Source organism: Prinia subflava, chromosome 2 (genome assembly GCF_021018805.1).
Source record: "Prinia subflava isolate CZ2003 ecotype Zambia chromosome 2, Cam_Psub_1.2, whole genome shotgun sequence".
Taxonomy (NCBI): domain Eukaryota; kingdom Metazoa; phylum Chordata; class Aves; order Passeriformes; family Cisticolidae; genus Prinia; species Prinia subflava.
The window spans coordinates 80,873,227-80,893,532 of record NC_086248.1 but is presented as its reverse complement, the minus strand read 5'-3'; the positions used below and the strand labels follow the sequence as shown (position 1 = coordinate 80,893,532).

The 20,306-nt window shown below is 37.4% G+C and overlaps 1 protein-coding gene across 1 annotated transcript in view; it reads right to left on the bottom strand.

Annotated features, from left to right (window-relative positions):
* LOC134547627 (metastasis-associated protein MTA1-like) overlaps window positions 1-18,353 on the bottom strand; it is a 45,466-nt gene extending 27,113 nt beyond the window's left edge. Inside the window, exons 1-4 of the mRNA XM_063391772.1 lie at window positions 18,317-18,353; window positions 18,114-18,200; window positions 13,086-13,232; window positions 1,569-1,600 (exon numbers count right to left, since the gene is read on the bottom strand). Of these exons, the coding sequence (XP_063247842.1) occupies window positions 1,569-1,600; window positions 13,086-13,232; window positions 18,114-18,200; window positions 18,317-18,353 (303 nt within the window). The remainder of the gene's footprint in view (window positions 1-1,568; window positions 1,601-13,085; window positions 13,233-18,113; window positions 18,201-18,316) is intronic.
* Window positions 18,354-20,306: the final 1,953 nt, after the last annotated feature.

Here is a 20,306-nt window from a genome sequence, read left to right as displayed (position 1 = left end):
ATTACTGTAAGGATTTCTCACTTACTAGAACACTTACTTTTATTTCCACCTGTATTTATTTAGGTGCAATGAACAATTACTGCACAATGACTGCAGAACTTTCACCTGAGGTCTGAGCCCTCTGAGTTGTCTGGAGAAGTTCACAACACAGGAGCCTCAAGAACTCAAGCTATTTTAAAACCTCTTCCTTCTTTAGAAGTTAGGACATGTTTTGGTGTGAGGAAAAAATATATAGGAAAAAAACCCCACTCTTTTTGCTCAGTTTTTAGATCTGTTCTGATAAATTAATGGAAAACAGAGACTGAGTACCTTCAGACTACAATTAATAGGACAAAAAAAAAAAAAAAAAAAGGTAAAGCAGAGTGAAGGGTTCACCAGTTTCAACACAATTGTCCTGTTCTTTTCCCAACACCAAGGCAGCACGGAAAAAAACATTTAAAAGTTTTTTAATCCCTTCCAAAATTTTATAACAGAGGAATACACTTAAATAGCTAAACATCTTCTTTTGAAATGGGTGTGTTTAAAACAAATTCATGACCAAGAAGGATACATCACATCCAGTAGGAAACGGAAACATCACTTTTCCAGACATCTCTACTATTTTAAGGTGTTGTGATCTGTAGTCCGCACCTATTTATAATTCATTTGCACTGGATTATTAATGGCCATTGATGCTAAAGGCCAACTATATTAACCTTTTATCCCCTATAAAGCCAAGAAACCCATGGGGGAACTGACATGTCCCATGAATGCCATAAAGAAGAGGTAAATGAGCTTGAGGGGACACCCTAAAAACTGCAGGAATGAAAACAAACAAGCTCTTGTTATGATTTGCTGGGCTTATTCCAAAGTTTCAACACTCGTCTCAAAACCTGGTATTTTCCAAAAGCAGAAAGCCCTCTCCTCAAACACCCACAGGACAGGCATCAATCATTCCCTGTCAGAAAAAGGTTTTCTCTATGTGCATCGTTCAGCCCTTACCTAACTTTATTGTGAGTTTGAAAAAGAAAGGGACCAACATTTCTCAGCCTATAAAAATGCAAGGTAGACACCAAGTGTATGACATTTTTTACATAAAGCTTTCTAGTCTCCCTTTTGAAGATGTATCTGTTCACTTAAACATTTCCCTTTTTCTGGAACCCAAGTTATCAAACTCAAGGTAAAGTCTGAAACTGGCCCCTGAGGAATATGATGCAAGAAATTACTCAGCTATTGCTCTGAAATTTAAATGTGCTTTGCCCCATGTGATATAGATAGAATGCAAGAAATTTTATAGACATTAATTTGCCATAATCAAAAGTCACTTAAACACAGAACACAGAATTGTAGTTGAATTTTTCAGCTATTCAAACTGACAGCACTGTTACCTCTTAAGCTCTTTAATATCTATTTTTTCTCCCCAAGATTTCTCATTAAATAAAGACAGATTCATTTTATGTTCACAGTGATATTGGACTTGATAAAAAAACGCCAGTGGCTTAGGATACTACTATATCTACTTCATTTTTAAAGGAAAAATCATAGCTATAGGCAGATCAATATAATCCTATAATCTCCTCTGTACTTACCATGATTGTTCTTGTTGTATGGCTGGACGATTCTGGAAAAGAAAAGAACCACAGTGTATGAGAATGTTTTCTTTATCCACAAAAGCCCTGTGTTCCGATGCCCGCCCTGAAGGCTAAGATGGTACTGCTCAGCTACAACAAAGAACACATCAAAAATGCAGAGACTGGAAAGATTTCTCATGAAACAAGCATGAGACTCATCACTGGTCCCAAATATATATGGCATGCTATAATATACTGCTAACTGCACTTGTTCTCTTTGCCTAATTACCTCTTCTGCAAGAAAATATAAAAATGGAACTAATTCATAATTCATGTTTGAACAAGTGAGGGGTTTTTTTCATTTTGCTTTTAACATATGGCATCATAAAGTTTAGTTCTGCAGACAAAAATACAGATAGTATCAACATAATCCCATTACTGTTTCCATTTCAAAAAAAGTTTTATAAAACTAGACAACCCTTCTTCTGAGAATTTTGAGGTGAATATTAAGTTTGAAACTGACAGAGCTTATTGAGAAATGCAACATGCAGAAAAGTTAACTAATCTCTCCTATATGATAAATCAGGAGTCAGTCAACTGAGCTCATGGTTATATTTATATAAATTGCAGAGCAATCACTACTAGGCCAATAATTAACATAGATTTCACCTTGCTGTTTAACTCAGATTAGTTTTGCTTTTTTCTTTCCCCAATAACAGAAATCGCACTCTTTGGCTTTAAAACTTTACAGTCCACATATTAGAGACCTTGTTCTTTTTCAAAGCAGTGCAAGTTCAGTAACAAAAAAGTTAAGAAATCTGCAAGAAAACTCACTGCTGCTGTATAAGATGCAAGATGATACTACCAGCAGTCTCACAGACTTGCTCAAACACTTGGATAGGACACCTTGTTGGCTGTAGAAAGTTCTTAAGGAAGGGACATTTATCAAAACTACACATTTTTATAAAATATGCACCGTTCTGAATGAGTTGAATCAGCAGAGTCTCAGTTCTGCAAGGGAGATAAATGCTAAATAATTACTTTTTTTAAATTATTATTCTTGTCTTGGTCCCAAATTGCAACTTACAGGGCTTCCAACTAGTATCACACCAAGAATTCTTGAGGGGTTTCATTTTTGTTAAAAATAGCATTAAAGAGATTAAAAGGACATGAGAACAGCTGCATATCTCTTTCCAAAAAAAAAGTAATTACACTCTTAAACTGGCATTTCCCTTTCATTTTGAGGAGTCACCTTAACTAGTCTGAAGGTATAGTTCAATCACTGATAGAGAAAAGGTAAGCCATTTTAAACATCTCAAACTATTTATAAACCCCAATATTCAACAGAAATTCCAGTATCTAGTTTACGTTTACATTTGTACAAGCCTTCATCCTTAATCAATTTTAAATAATAAATATTTATATCACTAAGGTCACATTGACAGAGGTACTATAATGTGAATACTTACCTTAAAGCCAGCAATATCTCAGCTGTTTTATCAGCCCTCTTTTCCTCTCTTTTTTCACACAAAATTATCATATACAAAAATACATTTAGGTCACCAGTGCTCCTGGCAATTTTTAAATTGGTAGTATAAGAACTAAATATTGTGACAGTCTACTGCTCCCTGATACTTGAACATATTTGGAACTCTTATAGAGTAAGAGAAGATCACAGTAGAGGGAAGAGCTCTAATCTGTTAAATTTTTATCTTCACAGTAAAGTAATTTCTGCTATTAATTTTTTTTTTGACATCCCAGTAAAACAGCATTTCAGGACTTGAATATTCCTGAGAAAACACAGAGACTGCATTAATGGAATAATTAATAATTGAGATGAATATTCATTCCATTTATAAGCATAAATACCCAGAAAAAAACCCCAACCACCTTATCTCTAAGAGCACAATATTTCCTGAAGAATCCTGAACTTAGGCAGAAATATCCACAAAGTTAAACACAAAGAATGGGGCTACTTGTCTCTTGAAACACAGAGGAGATACAGTACAGAGCACTTTCAGTCACTCACAAAATGATCAAAGCTGACAAACAAAAATCCATGTTTTTTATACTGAGATACTTGAAACCTTCCCCTTTCTCAGAGGTGCTGTGCTTTTGGCATAGCTGTATCTGCCAAATCTATAAAAACCCTGGTTGGCCATGATTGTCCCAAAATACGCAGACACGCTCTCACTCGGCTGTCTGTGAAACTGAGAAGATCTCCCTAAAATGAGCTGAGGAACAACTCAATTTTCCTGGAAATTGCTAAACAGTATATTTTTGAAAAGAACCTGACAGACACTGTTAATGCAGTGCCAGCAGCTGTTACCTCCAGGATATTACCATATTGATAACCTAATAATAAAACCCTGCCAAGAAGAGAAAAAAGATGTTATATTTGTAAATTATCCCTGTTATATCAGGCAATAGACTCAATCTCTTTTTTTGCATGTATTTTTCCTGCTGTAGATACTGAAATATCATCTAAGTTGCCAAACATCAGAGACTTATTGTATCCATAAATACAGAAGTAGGAAAAGAATTGTTTAATAACTAGATATAGTCAAAAGATTCTAGGATCTAGCAAAGGCTACTAATTAAGGTGCCATTGTTGCACAATTTAAACTCATATATACTCTGATACACATATATTCCTGAAGACTTTAGAACTGAGGAGACACCCATCTCTTCCAGAAAATAATTACACCCTGACTTGGCAGGTTCTGAAAAACACTTATGCACAGGCATGCCAGCCAATTTTGTGGAAAACATTTAACTAAGGCAACAAAGGAAGAAAGCCCTTGCCTAAAAAGAGAGTCACACAGCATTGGAAACCTTTACAAAGGTCTGCACACCAATGCAAACTCCAGAGCAGCTTAAGGGCATCAAAGATTATTTGAAAACCACAAAATCCTTGGTGTTGAACAGAACAGAAAACAAAACTTTGGATTTTCATCTTTAATGAAATGTCATTGAGAACTGATATAATATGGCTCGAAATTTAGTGCAACTGGCACCAATGGACAGCCGGTTTATAAAATACTTCTTGCTGCAAAGGATTTCATGCAAGACAGTGCTCTGTACTTGCACCACTCCAGTGGGAAGGGAACTCCAGGATGGAGACTGAGTCTCCCCTTAAGGCCAAGGAAGTGCCAGGGAAGTGGATTGCTCCATTTCAAGCAGAAGTGGCCAGACATCATTCCCACTAACAAGGGTTTATAGTGCTGTGATGTGAGGGAATTTCAGTAAATGCAGCTTCAGCACTGACAAGATGTTTATAAGTTTATTGTTGTGGAGAAATTGATGCACCAACAGCAGAAACTGCCTAAGATGCTTCTGTGCCCTTTCTACAATACATTATTTTGAACTCAAATAGAAAGGAGTAAGCTGTAGAAGAAATTTCCTCCCATCAGAATGTGCTTTAAGAACCATATTGATGAATCAAGCGTTTCTCCCTGTTTCCAGGCAGTAGGACACCATCAAATTTCCCACTAAAACCATTTAAGGCTAAATCAGAACAAGTGCACTGTTTAGGGATGATGCCAGCTATGTAATTATTTCAAGTTCACATATTATTTCCCAGCAATATGTTATTTTTTATTACACATCAGAACCCTTTTCCAGCTGTTTGTGTGTTATTTGTATATGTGATATCCTTTATTTCTGCTGATAGAAAACTGAATTACCTGATATTTCTCTTTTTTATGTAACAGGATCATTGACAATATTAATGGGTGAAACCTGTCCTACTTCTAAAACTTCCAGAATAAATATGCCTGAGGATAATGTGATTTTGACAGGTGGAAAATAAAAATAATAAAGAAATAAATAATAATAAATTAAAATAAAAAATACTGCAGACTGGCAATAGCAGAGTTGTTTAATCCTAGCAACACCTCATCTTATAATGCTGCATAAGACTTTAAAGGTTAATTTCACCCAGGATGGACCACTTTATGAAAAATCTGAGGAAGAAAGACTGCTTTGTTATTTCTCTTCCATTCAGGTTATGCATGCTTTGAGTAACCAAACATAATTGTTTTTTTCCTCCCAGTTTGTAGCAACTGAACTAGTGACATTTTTAATTCAAAAGTATTACTAAAAATAAATAAATAAATATGTATGTCTGATACCAAGTATGATTTTTGAGGAAGATGGCTATTCTCCCAAGACAGAAATGTTAAACACTGGAGAAAGAATACACAGAACTATTGCTCTGCAATCACAGCTTACAAAAAATAATCAACCTACTTGACAATAATCATACACAGAAGCACTTTGAGTATGAACTCCAGATCTTGGATCCAGAACACGTAATTCAGGAGGCAATATGCTGCTCATCCTGTTATCAAACAGACAGGATTCTCTTTCTGCAACTGTCATTCTTTAAAACAATACTAGAGGAAAGCAGTGATTCTAGGAATTAAGCTCTATCTGTTTTGCGGTTTTGGTGTTAACTTAATTGCAGCATTGTTTGCTGTTTGAAGAGCTGATTCACTCTGCCAATTAGAAAAACCAGGGTTACTGCTGTTTCATGTCTGCACATTACCTGCCTATTAAAACAAGAAACCCTGATTCAACAGCAGAAATGGGGCACTTGACCATGAGGTGCCTTTCCTCCTGCTGGGTCCCACCTGCCTTTCTCCTTCTGCTCCCTGCTGGCACCAGTGCAGCCAGAAGCGTGTGCTGCACTGGGGAGCTCCGGGATGCAACACTCCGGTTTCGCATAAGCGATCACTTCCTTGGCACAACAAAAGCAAAGTCATCTGTGGCACACTCAACGCAGTGCTTTAAAGCATGAATGTGACTCCAGATTTGGGGTTTCCTTGTGAATCAATTGCAGGCAAAGAAGCCTTACAAAACCAAAGACGCGTTTTTGAAAGAAAGGAATAAATGCAGAAAGAATCAGTAATAGTCCCTTATTTGATTTCTAATGTACTTTCACCCTCAGAAATAATTCACATTTCTCAAGATACTGTAAATCTGAGCATTTCAGTTGAATGGAAATTGTATTTTGACTTTGGCATAACAAAAGTAATCACTGTCTGTATTTTAAAAAATACACAGCATGCTTAGGAATAGTTCTTTCTCAGAGGAAACCCAAGGAAACCTGAGTTTGCAGAAATGCTTTTGCTCCTCCCAAGCACTCCTGTGGCCAAACTACACTGCTTGCATTTTCTCACTGAAAAAACCCCTTCAGTTTAAGCTGTCATCAGACAGAAAATGGAAGACTGTCTTTTTATTTGTAAACAAAGGAGCTCAAATGCTTGGAAAATAATGGTAATGTAAATTCAGTGTAGATGTTTATCATTGTGAGATAATAAATAATTTTCTCAATTTTAAGAAAGTCTATGGGGGAAAAAGATATTTCTCTTCTATTTTTTTTTCCCCACAAAAATATTTTCCTCATTCTTGGTTATTTTTCATGTTAATTCACAATATCATTTGCATCTCTGGGTTTGGAGAAATGAAGACCAAAGAGGGAAATGGGCAATCATCAACTCACTGTTTTATAACACAAAAATTAAAAGAGGGAAAAAATTACTCAATACGTGCAAACATGAGATGCAGAAGCTTAATTCTACAAATGATTGACAATGTCAGCAATAACATCCTGGGGTAATTAAGGCCTGTGCCACTTTCCAGGCACATTATTTGGGCTCTAGAATTTGTCAGTAGTTCATTATCCTCAGTATCATCATTGATACCTCTGCAAAAAACAAGTGAATTGACTGACCACAGAAATGTACGCTTTAGAGCACTTTAGTTTGCTAATAAATATTTAAAATTATTGCTTCCAACTGCACCATGAAAATAGAGAGAAAAAGGCTAGTTGCAAAATTTAAATGTAAGAAGGTTGCTAGGTCAATCTCTTGAGGGTCAGAGATGGTTTTAATGACTTTGTACAGAAAGGCAGGACTAAGCTCTTAAGTATTTCCTATAAAGATATAAGCAAAAAAGCAATATATTTTCAGGAAGTAACTAAGAGCCATAAACACCTTTTCATATTCCTTTGCTTCCCCAGTAAATGACAGTAACACAGAATCATTTTTTCCTGAGAGATCTATTTTCCACGTTCACGTTTCCATCAATACCACTGCACACATTCGACTGAGAAATCTATTTTAAAGCATTTTCTAGCTATACCAAAGACCAAAGCTAGAACACACGTGTCCCAAGCAAACTTCAGAGGGAAAACTGACTGTGGAGCAATATATAGCTTTTGTCTCTCACTTTTGGGAAGAGTGAGTATACACAATCCAGCATTAATCATTCCTTGTGTTTTAGCATGGAAGAAATGGCAAAATCTCACATGGCAGCTTGTTTGCCACAACTCATTTCTTCTATTTCATTTGGAAATCACTGGTATGTGAAATGAGGTTTATGACAATTTTGGTAGGTTTATAGTTTATTAATGTGAAAGGGAAAATGTAAATTAATTAAATTAACGTAAAGGGAAAATTTAGGGTTTTCTTTTTTAAAGTAACAGAGCACCAGATGTTTTTTGATGTGCAATCCATGCTGCTCCTCTGCCACCACAGCAGAACTTCTCTGTCTCTACCAAAACATGGTATTGTGACAACAACAATCACACACCTTTGAGGAAAAACAACTCACTGCTGAAAAATTCCACCCTAGAGTGCAACCTCCTTCCTTTTAATGTACTTTCACATAGAGTTATGTGAATTGTCATTAATTATAATGAAGCATACTTAATTATAATGAATAATATTATAATTATTTTCTCTGTTTCAAGAACATTTGGGACAGGAAAGGCTTTAGCTTCCCTGCATGTCAGTCAGGCTGCTTATGTTTTCATCTGTTTTTCATAAATTCCCCATGGAAAAATAGAAGTGAAAACAAAGCCTTTCTACCTTTCTCATCTCCTGAATAGCCAAGAGTATCAGAGACAAGGATTGACCAGAACGGTATTTAAGAGAGGAGTTACATTTTTTTAAGGTCTTTCTCCATCTGCCAATTTCTCTTGTCACCTTCTAATCCTGCCAGGCCAGAGATGTGTGGGATCCTAGGAAAACAGACCCCAAAATTGTTGCCTCATTCCTAGATACTTCATGTATCTGCTGCACACTTCAGTTTATTCCAGAAGAGAAATGTGACTGTCGTGAAGGCAGCAGGACATCTCAGACTGAAATACAGCACTACAGGTGTGGCAGGGAAGAGAGGAGGAGGAGGATCAGGGCTGTTGATTCGAATCTCTTTAGCTATGAAAATTGGTTCTTTTATTTTTGCCCATAACATGAAATTGGTATCAACAGGCACAGACAGATTTCTGTATCTCATTAGTGACACTGATGCCTTGGACATCCTGTGGATATTCTGGTTCTCAAGCATGAAAGGTAAGGAAATGCATGCCAGATGACAGAGATTATTCCTGTGTAAAATACTTCCACCTGATGTTTCCAAATACTATAAGCAAAATTATCATTACTCACCCTGCCAAAACAATAGGCTGACATGAAATTTGACTACTTGGATGCACTGTTGCTCACATTTAAGCAGCTTGTGGGAGACAGTAATTGCTTGGAATAATTTCAGACACTGTAATTTAAAGATCAGATTCAAAATATCTAAAGCACTTTACAGTCACACCTAAATCTTCCCATCATCAACTCCAGCAACAAAATTGGATACATGTAACCTTCTGCAACATCGTGATTTTCTGAAGATGGAATTTTCCCACTTGAAAGAGGCTATCTTCATGGCAGAGAACCACTTAAATCTCTTCTGCTGATTTTAATTTCAGCAGCAATTGAAATGCTGCATCTCAGAGTAGTTAAAAATTCCAGCATGTTTATTACACAAAAACTTCCGAAAGAACTATGACTTTTCCAGAAGAGCAACATGCCACTTCACTGGCATTTTTTATTACATCTTATAGAATGCAAGATTTTCTGTTGTTTGACATTAAAATGAGAAACACCTTTCTAAGACAATCCAGCAAAAGTCTTGCTCCTGATAAGGGACACAAAAACCTACAAGATCCTCTCTCTAGCTACAATGCACAGTGCTTAAGCAAACCAATTTCACTCACATCCATGACTGTCAATAACAAGACATCAGGGCGTAACATTCCCATTAAGAAAAGATAAATAAGCTCTCTCATCATTCTCAACAATGATCAAGCAAAATCAGTCCAAAGTGCCAAATTCCCTCACCCCTATCAATTGTACCAGACCCTTTCTGGTGGTGCATCCATGGAAAATGGAAAGAGGATTTTATGCTGCATTGGCTAAAAGAAAAACTCAAGCCAGTGTAAGAGTTGTATAAGAAAGGGTAATCATATTCTTGTTTATTGCACTTAAAAGCATTTAACTAAATATTAATGACGTTTCTCATAATCTTCCCCCACTTCCCCAAAGAGGCATAAAAAAGCATCATTTCCATAATATACTGCTATATTCAAAGCAAATAATGATGAATTGGCTTAAAAAGAAAATCTGCCAAAATAAGGCACTCATCTAAGCAGTAAGATGGACTGAAATTATGCTTATCTAAATATATATTTGTACAAGTCTAAGTAACATTTATTTGAACATTGTGAAATATTGTATATCTTAAGTAAACATATTTATGTGGCTTTCTCATAACAAATACCTAATGCTGTTGGAAAAAAAAATAAACCTGAAATGCAGACATTTCCATGTCAATAATATTAAGATTATGAAAATAGCAAATGAGATTTAATATAAGTGCCCCATGCTCCTTTTTCTTTGCTCATTTCTCCAAAGCATGCACTGAAAGGCAGAATCTGTCATCATCTCCATATCAGGCTTTCTGGATACTGTTAATTGATGCAACACAACCAAACCTGCAGCAATCAATATTATTTTGGAATCAAAAAAGCTTTTTAGTGTATTTATAGTAACACAAAAATTCTAGGGGCTGGCAAAAGCTTTCACTGCCCCAAGAGTGCACACTGTGGTCAGGAAAATGACACAAATGACACAGAACACAGAAACCACCACTTCCCAAGATGATCTGTACTGAAGAGAAGCTGGATAAAACACAAGCAAAACAACAACAACAACCAAAAAAAAAAAAAAAAAAAAAAAAAAAAAAAAAAAAAACAAAACCCCAAAACCAACCAACCAAACCCAAAAAAAAAACCCCAAAACAAAACCAAACAAACAAAACCAAAAAACCAAAACAAAACAAAACAAAACCCACACAAAAACACAAAAACCAACATTTTATGTTTACCAATAACCTGAGGAGAAGGTAAATGGTAAATATTGAAGGTAATCACTTTTAAGTCAGAAGAAATGGAATCTGTGCTGTTAAATATCATTACTACTGGTGTGTTACTTTTTCATTGCATTTTATTTACACTTTTCTACATTTTAATTAAGGAGAGTGGCAAGAATAATAACCAAAATAGCCAGTTTTAATACTAAGATAGTAATTTTTGCACTTAGAAAACCCCAGATTTCACTTATTTAGGATATACTCGATGATTTAGAGTACATAGTTTTCACAGAAAGCAGATAAGCAGAAATATCTCCTAAAGCAATGACTTGCAGTTCTCAATATAATTTTTCAAATTAGATCTTATCTTGTGCAAACTGCCTTAACACAGCTGATTGATACACACTAATTAGTGTAGCTAATGACTGGTTTTACACACTCTTTACTTTGAGGAGAACATCCATACTAAGTAGAAGAAAAATTTTACAGATTTCCGAGCATGCCTTCTTACAGAGACATAAGGAGGGGCTTAATCATAATAATTACCTTGAAGTTACTGCTACAGCCTTCTCTGCTGGAGAAATGTGCAGGTTGCAGCAAGCTGGGGGTCAGCCTCTTCTCACAGATAAAAAGTGATAGGACAAGAGGAAACAGCTCCAAGTGATGCCAGGGAAGGTTTACGTTGGATATCAGGGAAAACCACTGGAAGCGTTGTGGGGCACTGGAACAGGCGCCTAGGGAAGCGGTTGAGTCCCCATCCCTGGAGGGATTTATCACTTGTGGCATGTAGGGGTTAGTGTGGGCTTAGCAGTGGTGAGTCAAGGGTTGGACTTGATCTCTGAGGTCTTTTCCAACTGAAAGTATTCTGTGAGCATCTTTACGGCCAGGGGAAAGTAATTCATCACTCAGAGCTTACAGGGAAAGTCCAGTCCAACAGCCAGCATTAGTGGAGGGGGAGGCCTTTGTTCACCTTCTCATGCAGCAACTACTCAACCATCCATGCAGAACTCCACCTTCAAAGGTTGCAGTGGAAAGTCAGCATTTATGGCTCAGCCTACTAATGCTGCTGTCATATTTTTATCCAACAGCAGGTCCCATGGCATCATCTTGGTCCCCCGAAGAGCCTGTGCTGCCATGAGTGTTTGTGGTGTAATAGCTGCATGCTGAGCAGAAATGCAAGCAATCCTCTCTTCTGTGTGTTCCCAATAACCACCTCTTGTCAAAGGATGTCATGATTCCTATCTAGGTGTTATTAAATGTACAGTAGGTGTTTGCACTGCGGTAAACAAGGAGTGTTTGCAATGACAGAAAAACACAATTATGGGGAAGATGATGGATAACAAATCAAGTTTTTCTCCCTTTATTTGGAACACTATTTCTATGAGCCTGTCTGAAAAGCAGTTCCTCTCCTTTCTACCTTGACCTAATCTGTGAAGCATAAAAGCAGACAGACACCTCTCTGGTGAACATCATCTCCTGAACAGTCCATTTGAGAGCCCAGTGTCTGACAGATTTCTACCTTCAATAATCTTATTCAACTACAGAACAAATAAGCTAATGGCTTACAGAAGTTATATCTCACAAACAGATATCAGGAATGCATGTATGCATTCTTTTAGTGTAAACATTATATCCTCTTGGATTCTCCTCTTATTTGGACAAGGTAAAACTGTTTAAGGTTAGAGTTCAAAAATCTTGCTGTTTGGTAAAGATAAAAAAAAAATCAACAGTGCACAGTCACTTTTCAGGATGAAAAATTAAGATTATTTGAGAAAAGTTAGTCTTACCCACAATTTTGCATCCTTCTTGTTGCTTTGTTGTTGTTGGTTTTGTTTGTTTGCTTTCACACAGCTTCATTCCTGCTCTCAGTTTGCACCAAGGTGTAATGAAATGGCTGGATACATCAGGCCTAAAGATCACCTCTGGCACTGCACAGTGTACAGAAAAAGCCTCTCCTGCACCTCTGCGCATGACACATCTTTTGCTTCCTCCTCTGCAGGGACAGAGGCTTTCTAAGGTGCAATGCAAAAAGCCAAAATGAAACATGCTGCATCTCTGCCCTCACCAAGTTTGTTTTAGTCTTTTCTTGTCCTTTTTTGGTTAATCACAATCAGTAAGAAAAATGGCAAATGTAGTTTTTGTAAAGAGAAGGCAATAGGTCCTTATCCAAGGAATAAGCACCACCATTCATTGCACTGCTGCTATAAACCATTCATTATCTTACATTTTTTTAGATCTGTACCCTCTCATTTGATGTTACCTCAGGTTCACAGAAAATTTCGCAATTCAGAGAGTTAAAGAATATTTCTTTTATATTCCTTCACATACCATCAAGCCCATTATGATGGCTGTAGTTTCTTTTCCCCAAAATACTTAATGAAGAGTGATTGGAGGGTGCAAGCAGTCGTTTTGCACTTGGACTTTGAAGGCTTGGTGTTGACCTGATTACATTGGGTTTCACAGCAGGATGTATCTCTGTTTGAGATGAGAGAGAGAGAGAAAGAGAGAGAGAAATGATGTCTTCTTGATTTTAAAATAAATAAAACAGTCTATTCCACATATCACATTTACTTTTGATTTTCAGTGAAAAGAAAGTTCCTTCTGCACTCGTGTGTTTACAGGACCTTGACCAACACAAGTTCTCATATCCACAAGTTTCTTACTTACACTCCAAGTAAGAAAAATCGATTTCACTTTAGATTACCAAGTTCAATTCCACAGTGCAGATATGTTAGCATTTGAGGTTGAAGAGTTAATAAATATAAAACAGTCTGAAATGGGTGTGTTTATAATAAATTTTCCTACCCTTTTGAGGTTTGTATTGAAGCCACACACCCATAAGTTTTAGCAAGCAAATAAAAACATTTTACTGTAGTGAAACCACCTCAATACCTCAAGCTCTGCAGTATTTTCTGTCACAATAACAAGCTTTAAGGGATCTTCCCACACACAGGTCACAAGGTGCAGGAGTCAGGCGCCAGACACTGCAGGGCTCTGCAGCTCTAACTACCCCAAACCTGCAGTGGGAACTTCCCTACAGAGCCACTACTGGGGAGCTTCAAACATCCCAGAGTGTCTAATATGTTTCATGGAGCAAGATTACTTTGAAGAAGGATGAATAAAGAGGGTAATAGGCAGCAAAGCCCATCTGGCCAGCACATTTCAGGTAGCAGCCACTGTGTTTGCCAGCAGCTGACACAGCTGCATGGAAATTTCTCAGTTATCTGCCAGATAAAAGTGGCAAACGGGAGCCTCGGCTGAGTCTGCTGGTCCCTCACTAGGAATTCGCTGAACCAATTAATTAATTCCCATCACACATTTGGATTCTAGATGCCACCACTGTGCCCAGCCTTGGGTGGACCCAGACTGGTGTGGGAAGCCAGCTGCCCGAGGGCAGGTCCCTCTGGCACAGCCAGGTCATGGGGCGCTCCAGCCCAATTACAGCAGCGCTCTGGTGACCTCAGGCAGCAGAAGAGGCTGAGAAGGTGAGGGCAGAGGGGCTGGCAGTCAGATCAGCAGAGTCAGCTGCCCAAGGCAAGTGAGATCCAAACACAAAAATTAGGTACTTTGTCATTTGCAGCCCAGCTTTACACCTCCTGAAAAGTGCTTATTTATCAAATAGAGCACAGAAACTAAGATGTGAAATCTACAGTGAGACCAGGTATGCAAGGAGAAGCCTCTCCAGCCTCTGCCATCCATGGCTATCATTCAGGAGAAAGAGAAAGCACTGCATAAAGTCCAAGTCCATTGCAATAGCTTGTTTTCCCTCCTTCAGGAATGCCCAAGGTCCGATATCCAAGAGCTCGCCTGGAGCTCTCAGTCTCATGGCCTTGGCCAGGCTGTATTGGAACAGTGTGCCAGGAGGAGACAGTGCCAACAATTCTTACACTGGATGTGACTTTGCTTCATTGTTCACCACTGTTTTGGTTGGGGCTTGCAATCACACTCTCCAGGCAGGAACGCCCTCCCACGAGAAGCTTCAAGAGGGTCAGATAAGAAACAGTAGGGTGGAGAAACACACGGGCAAGTATTAGAACAGCAGAGAGGGAAGGCACAGGTAACCAGTGCCCTCAGGGCAGAGCTGGGGATTTGAAGTCACCAAATTTCCCACCACTTAATTAGATGAGAACTTTTTACTGCTGTTCACTGCAGAACTCATCTGCTTTTCATACAGAAAAGATTTCATGACATGTCCCATTTTTCTTGCTGTGGGGAACAAGCATCTCATATTTTGTTTTTTTACTAAAATGGCAAAAGAGGCATGTTTAATGTCATGAACATCAATGATTGCTAAGGCAAACTAAACTGAATAGAACCACTTGTGCCATTTGCTGAAGGTAATTGGAATTTGCATTCTAAAATGTTCATTTAGCAATCCTTTCCAATTTTCTGAAGGAAATGCTAGATTTCCAGGGCTAACAACACTAAAATATTATTATATTTGCCAAAGAGCTCAAGCAGCACCTACAATAATCCCAGCAGTTGCATCAACATATGAGAACTCCATCTCCTATCATCTGCAACCTATAGGAGAGGCAATTTTATATCTTCAGCGTGAGCAAACTGTTGAGGAAAGAAGCATTTTCTTCCTTCAATTTGTATTCAGTTCAGAATTCACTGATCCTCCATTAGTTTACAACAAAGTTTGCCTTTTCTCTTTCTGCAGTGGAGGAAGGTGGCAAACCCAAGCTCTGCACTTAAGTTCTGGAAAGGAACTCAGTTGAACAGCCAGGACCACTTCCCAATTGACTGAGTCCTTCCTGGGCAGATCTTTACATGTTACGTCACTCCTCCTCTACATATAGACTTGCTTCAAATATTTTCATGCTTTAAATCAGCACTTTGTAACCAGCTGCCTCATCACACCCAAGCAGAGTGAAGAGTCATTTCAGGGGTTTTGCCTATTATCCCTTCATATAATTCTATTATGGAATAATAGTAATTAACATCTTTTAATTCTGCTGCTCTTATCCTTGTTCTATTGCCTAGCACTTCGCTGGAAATCTTCTAGCCACCTGCACCTTGTTCTATCTCAAACTGACTACAGCATTCAAATTATCCCATTACCCACGTAACAAATGACCAGTCAGCCACATTCTGAAATAAAAATAAAACAGGAGTAAGAGAAAATGTTTCAAAAACATATTAGGAACCCAATTTATAGAACCAGATTTCAGCCTCAAGCAAGTAAATAACAATAACAACATTAAAAACTTCTCCCTTTTCCACTATGCCAGGAGGGAAAAAATTAAAAAACCCAAAGTAAACAAAGAGAAGCTGAAGTCTTCTACCAAATCACCTCAATAAACATCCTGGATTCCAGAGGGGCTTAGGCAGCTGCACCTTTCTCTCACCTCCTCTCCTCAACATGTATCCCAGCTGGAGTGTTACCCTGGTTTCCTCATAACTAGGAGGTAATATAGGACATTTCATTAGCCAGGGGTTCACCTTAGCAGCTTTGTTTGAGGGAGCACAGTGATGACTGATGAGAATACAAGGGATTAGCCTTAGCTCTTGAGAGAATAATAATTTTAATGCTTGTCCTACCTCACCTGTGGAACCTGCAGCCAAGATGCAGAACAGGGGTAAAGGGAAGAGATGACCCAGGATGTGCAGGGCACTGAAATCCTCTCTGCCTTACCAGAAAGGTTGAAAACAGCAGTGCCCTGACCCACTGTTAATCATATGCTAATAACTATCAGTGAGAATTGCAAAGCATGAATCTTAAAAGGAAAACAAATGTTTCCCATACAAGTTATCACATGATATATAATACTAATTTTTATGAGAAAAAATAATGCAAGATTTACTTATTTACTGAAACTGCAAAAATCCCAAATAAACAAAAAATATCACAAACAAAATAAACTAAAAAAATTCTACCGATCTACATGGCAAACAAAAAGCCATTTTCTAGCCATCTCTATAAAGCTAATTCAGATGAATGTTTTCAACTGCACTGGCTTCACTTCATATACCCTTAACACACATTATTTTCCTCAGCTGCAGTGAGATACATCTACTTCCTACACAGTCAAATACTAAGCAGTTTCTACAGATACCTGGTATATTTTAGCACTGTTAATCTTTTACCAGACTTTCATGTAAGTTTACAAAATGCTGTCTTGACACTGTTCATCCATTCACTCACATTAAACCTACAGACTTAGACTCCCAGAGTGGTCAACAGAACTCCTCAAAGGCTACATAATATGGCACTAACACCATGTGGTATCTTCTAAGTTTACCTAGGTTACCATTTCCTCTTTAAATGCACAGACAGGCCAGCTGGACGAATCATCCCCTGTCCAGCTTGTCTTCTCACAGCCCAGTTCCACCAAGTCTACCAAAGTAGTCCTTTCAACACACATAACAGACACACCTGGGATGTCTGGACAAAATTATCCCTGGCTTTTTTCTTGAACTCCAGGGCAGGAGCAATCAAAATTCAGTGAGAATGGCATTAATTCCTCATTACCCACATTCTTACAGTTAGTATTTTGACAAAATTGATGACCTGGAAGAACAATTGTAACTACATTAATAGAGGATTTCTATTTCAGTAAGGCAAGAGACTTACTGTTTACTTTGATCTAGTACAAAAAAAACCCCTCCTGGTGACTGAACTTATGAGCAAAACATCTAGACTGAGCTCTACACCCAGCTGTAGAGTTCACTTCTGTAGAACAGGATTAATACACACCAGAATTATTCAGTTCTTCTCTGATCAATGGATTGATTTCTACATTCATTTGAGGATAAACAGCCTCTGGGTTACCATAATTCTTATATGACTGTGCAAATATTTAATAGTCACTGATGGCTCCTTGCAAGGAATCACTATTACCAAATCTTTTCCTCTCCCCATTAACTTATGGGTTCACTGTCCTCTTGGCTGTGAGCTCAGTATATATTTCATTGCACATTTTAAACTTAGGTGATCAAATTACAAGGCATGTGCCTTACTGTGGCTGAGGTCTCCTGCTTTCAAGTAAAAAGTAGTATTGTAAATAGACACAAAGGGCACAGTAGAGCAGCCCTGTGCATACTGAGTACCTCCCCTTTGAGTAGTTATTCTGTTTATCTAGACAGCCAGACTATTTTTCACATTCTAAATCACATCAGGTTTCACTCTGACACTTTAAACCAGTATCAGGAGGACTTCTGCCTATATCCTTCAAGTTCAACTACGCAGTTTTTCAAGTCATAGCAGACCACCATTCTTATTCATTTATTAACTTCAGCATTTTTTCTTGTTAGTAAAACCACAAATCTCTGTGTGCATGCCAGATTATGAAGCTTCAGTACACACTGAATGTTTGTTTGGTTTGCTATTCTCTGGAGGCAGATACGCACCTAAATACCCAATGATACATGACAGTGGCTTTCTGGTGCTTTTTATCTTCAGAGGATTCCCAGCAAGTTCACAATGTCGATCTGCATCTGAGAATTTTAAAGAATGAAACTCTGATTAAATATTTTACTATTGTAAACAGATTTAGGACACACCAACCAGACTTACGTTTTTAACACAAATTACTTTTTTTATTTTAGCCTACCTTTTAGGTTCTCCTTTTTGTCATTAATACTTCTCATCATGACTATTTAAAGGGAGGACATGACTTCATTCATGCAAGTGATGTTATAATTTTAAGTTAATGTAAGTTTTAACACCAGTCAGATTGTAGTTTTTGCTTACAAAGTCCTTCTGGAGACAGTCAGCCAGGCAAATGAAACACAGATGGAAATATGAATACGAAAAGAAATGCACTTCTTGCTATCAAAAATTATTTCCATTGAATTATTTTTTGTTTTCTACAAGCTTCTCTGTCACTAAATGGGGTGCTACAGAACTAAGGATTTAAAGCTGGGATTACTGATTTTTGTCATACAACTCTTCACTGTAAACTTTTCAACAAAATGGTCACTTGTAACCAAGTATTACAGAGCTCAAATGTCTCAAAGACTGTAACTCTCTGCTAAGTACATGAAAACTAGCAGTGCAGCAATTGCCTTAAATTTCCTGCTGCTACTGTGAATACACAAGCAAGAGATTCCATCCATGTATCCCAAAAACAAAGTGTTAACATAAAGAGGTTCATGCTTACACAATGAAGTCAGTCATATTAAGGCAAAAATTCAAAAAGCACTAGGTTTCAGTAAATAATTTCAAGATGACTGGAAATAGACCATCTCTTTTTTCTTTTGAATTATTCAGAATGATTGTGTTGTCTGTCTTCCAAAAGCACATAAAAGCCCCCATATAGAGCTTCCAGTATCACTAGAATACAGGTATTCTCTTCTGGACCAAATTGCATTTGTGCAGTGATTATATAGATCAGGAGCTCTCTCAAAGGGAATAACTTCCCACAAATACCTACCTACAAGTTTTACAGAAGGGTCACATTATAAATAGATTAAAATTGCAACTCCTCCTCATATTTCACCAAACTCTTCGTGTTTGCTTCATTTCAGCACATGAGACGGAGTAAACAGTAACAGGAAGAGGATAAGACACCATGTAGAAGAATTTACAATCCCTTTATCTATTCTAATCTAGATCTCGGCAAAAATCATGACTATTGTGAATGCACAGCAATGACTGGAATAAGTATTTCAGATATTCAAGAAGATGTTTCTGGTGCAGCAGACGAACCACAACTTACTTTAATAGGCTAAGGAATCTATCTAAAATTCTGGAAATACCAATGGGTTTCAAAGGTTCTAGCACCCTAATGCTGAGTACATGAAGTGCTTCATTATTTTTTTCTTAAGCACAAAACATATTGTGCTCAGGAAAAAAAACCAAAAAAAACCCCAAAAAACCAAAAAAACCAAACCAAAACAACGCAAACCTGGTTACTGGAATATTTTTAATATGGCAAAAACACCTGAAATATTTTAAGTGGTGGAGCAGAATGATGCATTTACACTGACTCCCTCAGTAAAATAAGCAGAGGCTATACAGTATTTTATAGCTACTTTGAGAACAGTAAAGCATTGCCTAAGAAATAATTAGCAAGAAAATTTTCCATCTACGTGTCTTCACTGTAAAAAAAAGATATTGAATCATGGAGTGGTATTTATATGCTGACTGCAATTTTCATGCTTGGGATAAAGTATATTCATCAAAGGTGAGTATTTCAAAGCCCACCTATCTATTGAAACACTAAAGTATGTTTAACAGCAGGAAACTTTGATCCACAATAAGGTGCTCCCATAAAAAACATAATAAAGTTTATGATCTTCATGCAGAACACAGAGAAAAACACAGAAGTTGTACTGTGCATCATTCTCAAGTGTAAAACCAGAGAAAAAAAATTTGGGTAGGAAATTATCAAAACTCCTCAAATTTAAAGCAAGTCCTAAAATAAAATATGATCCTTTATATGAACCATAAAAATCTTAGTAACATCAGTGAAACAGTGGAAGCTATGAGAAAAAATACATTTATAAGAAGAAGAATCCTATCTTTTTTAGTGTATTTTTCAAACAGCAAAACCAGAAAGTGTGGTGGTGTCTGTAGCAATAGATTATGAATGTGTGAGG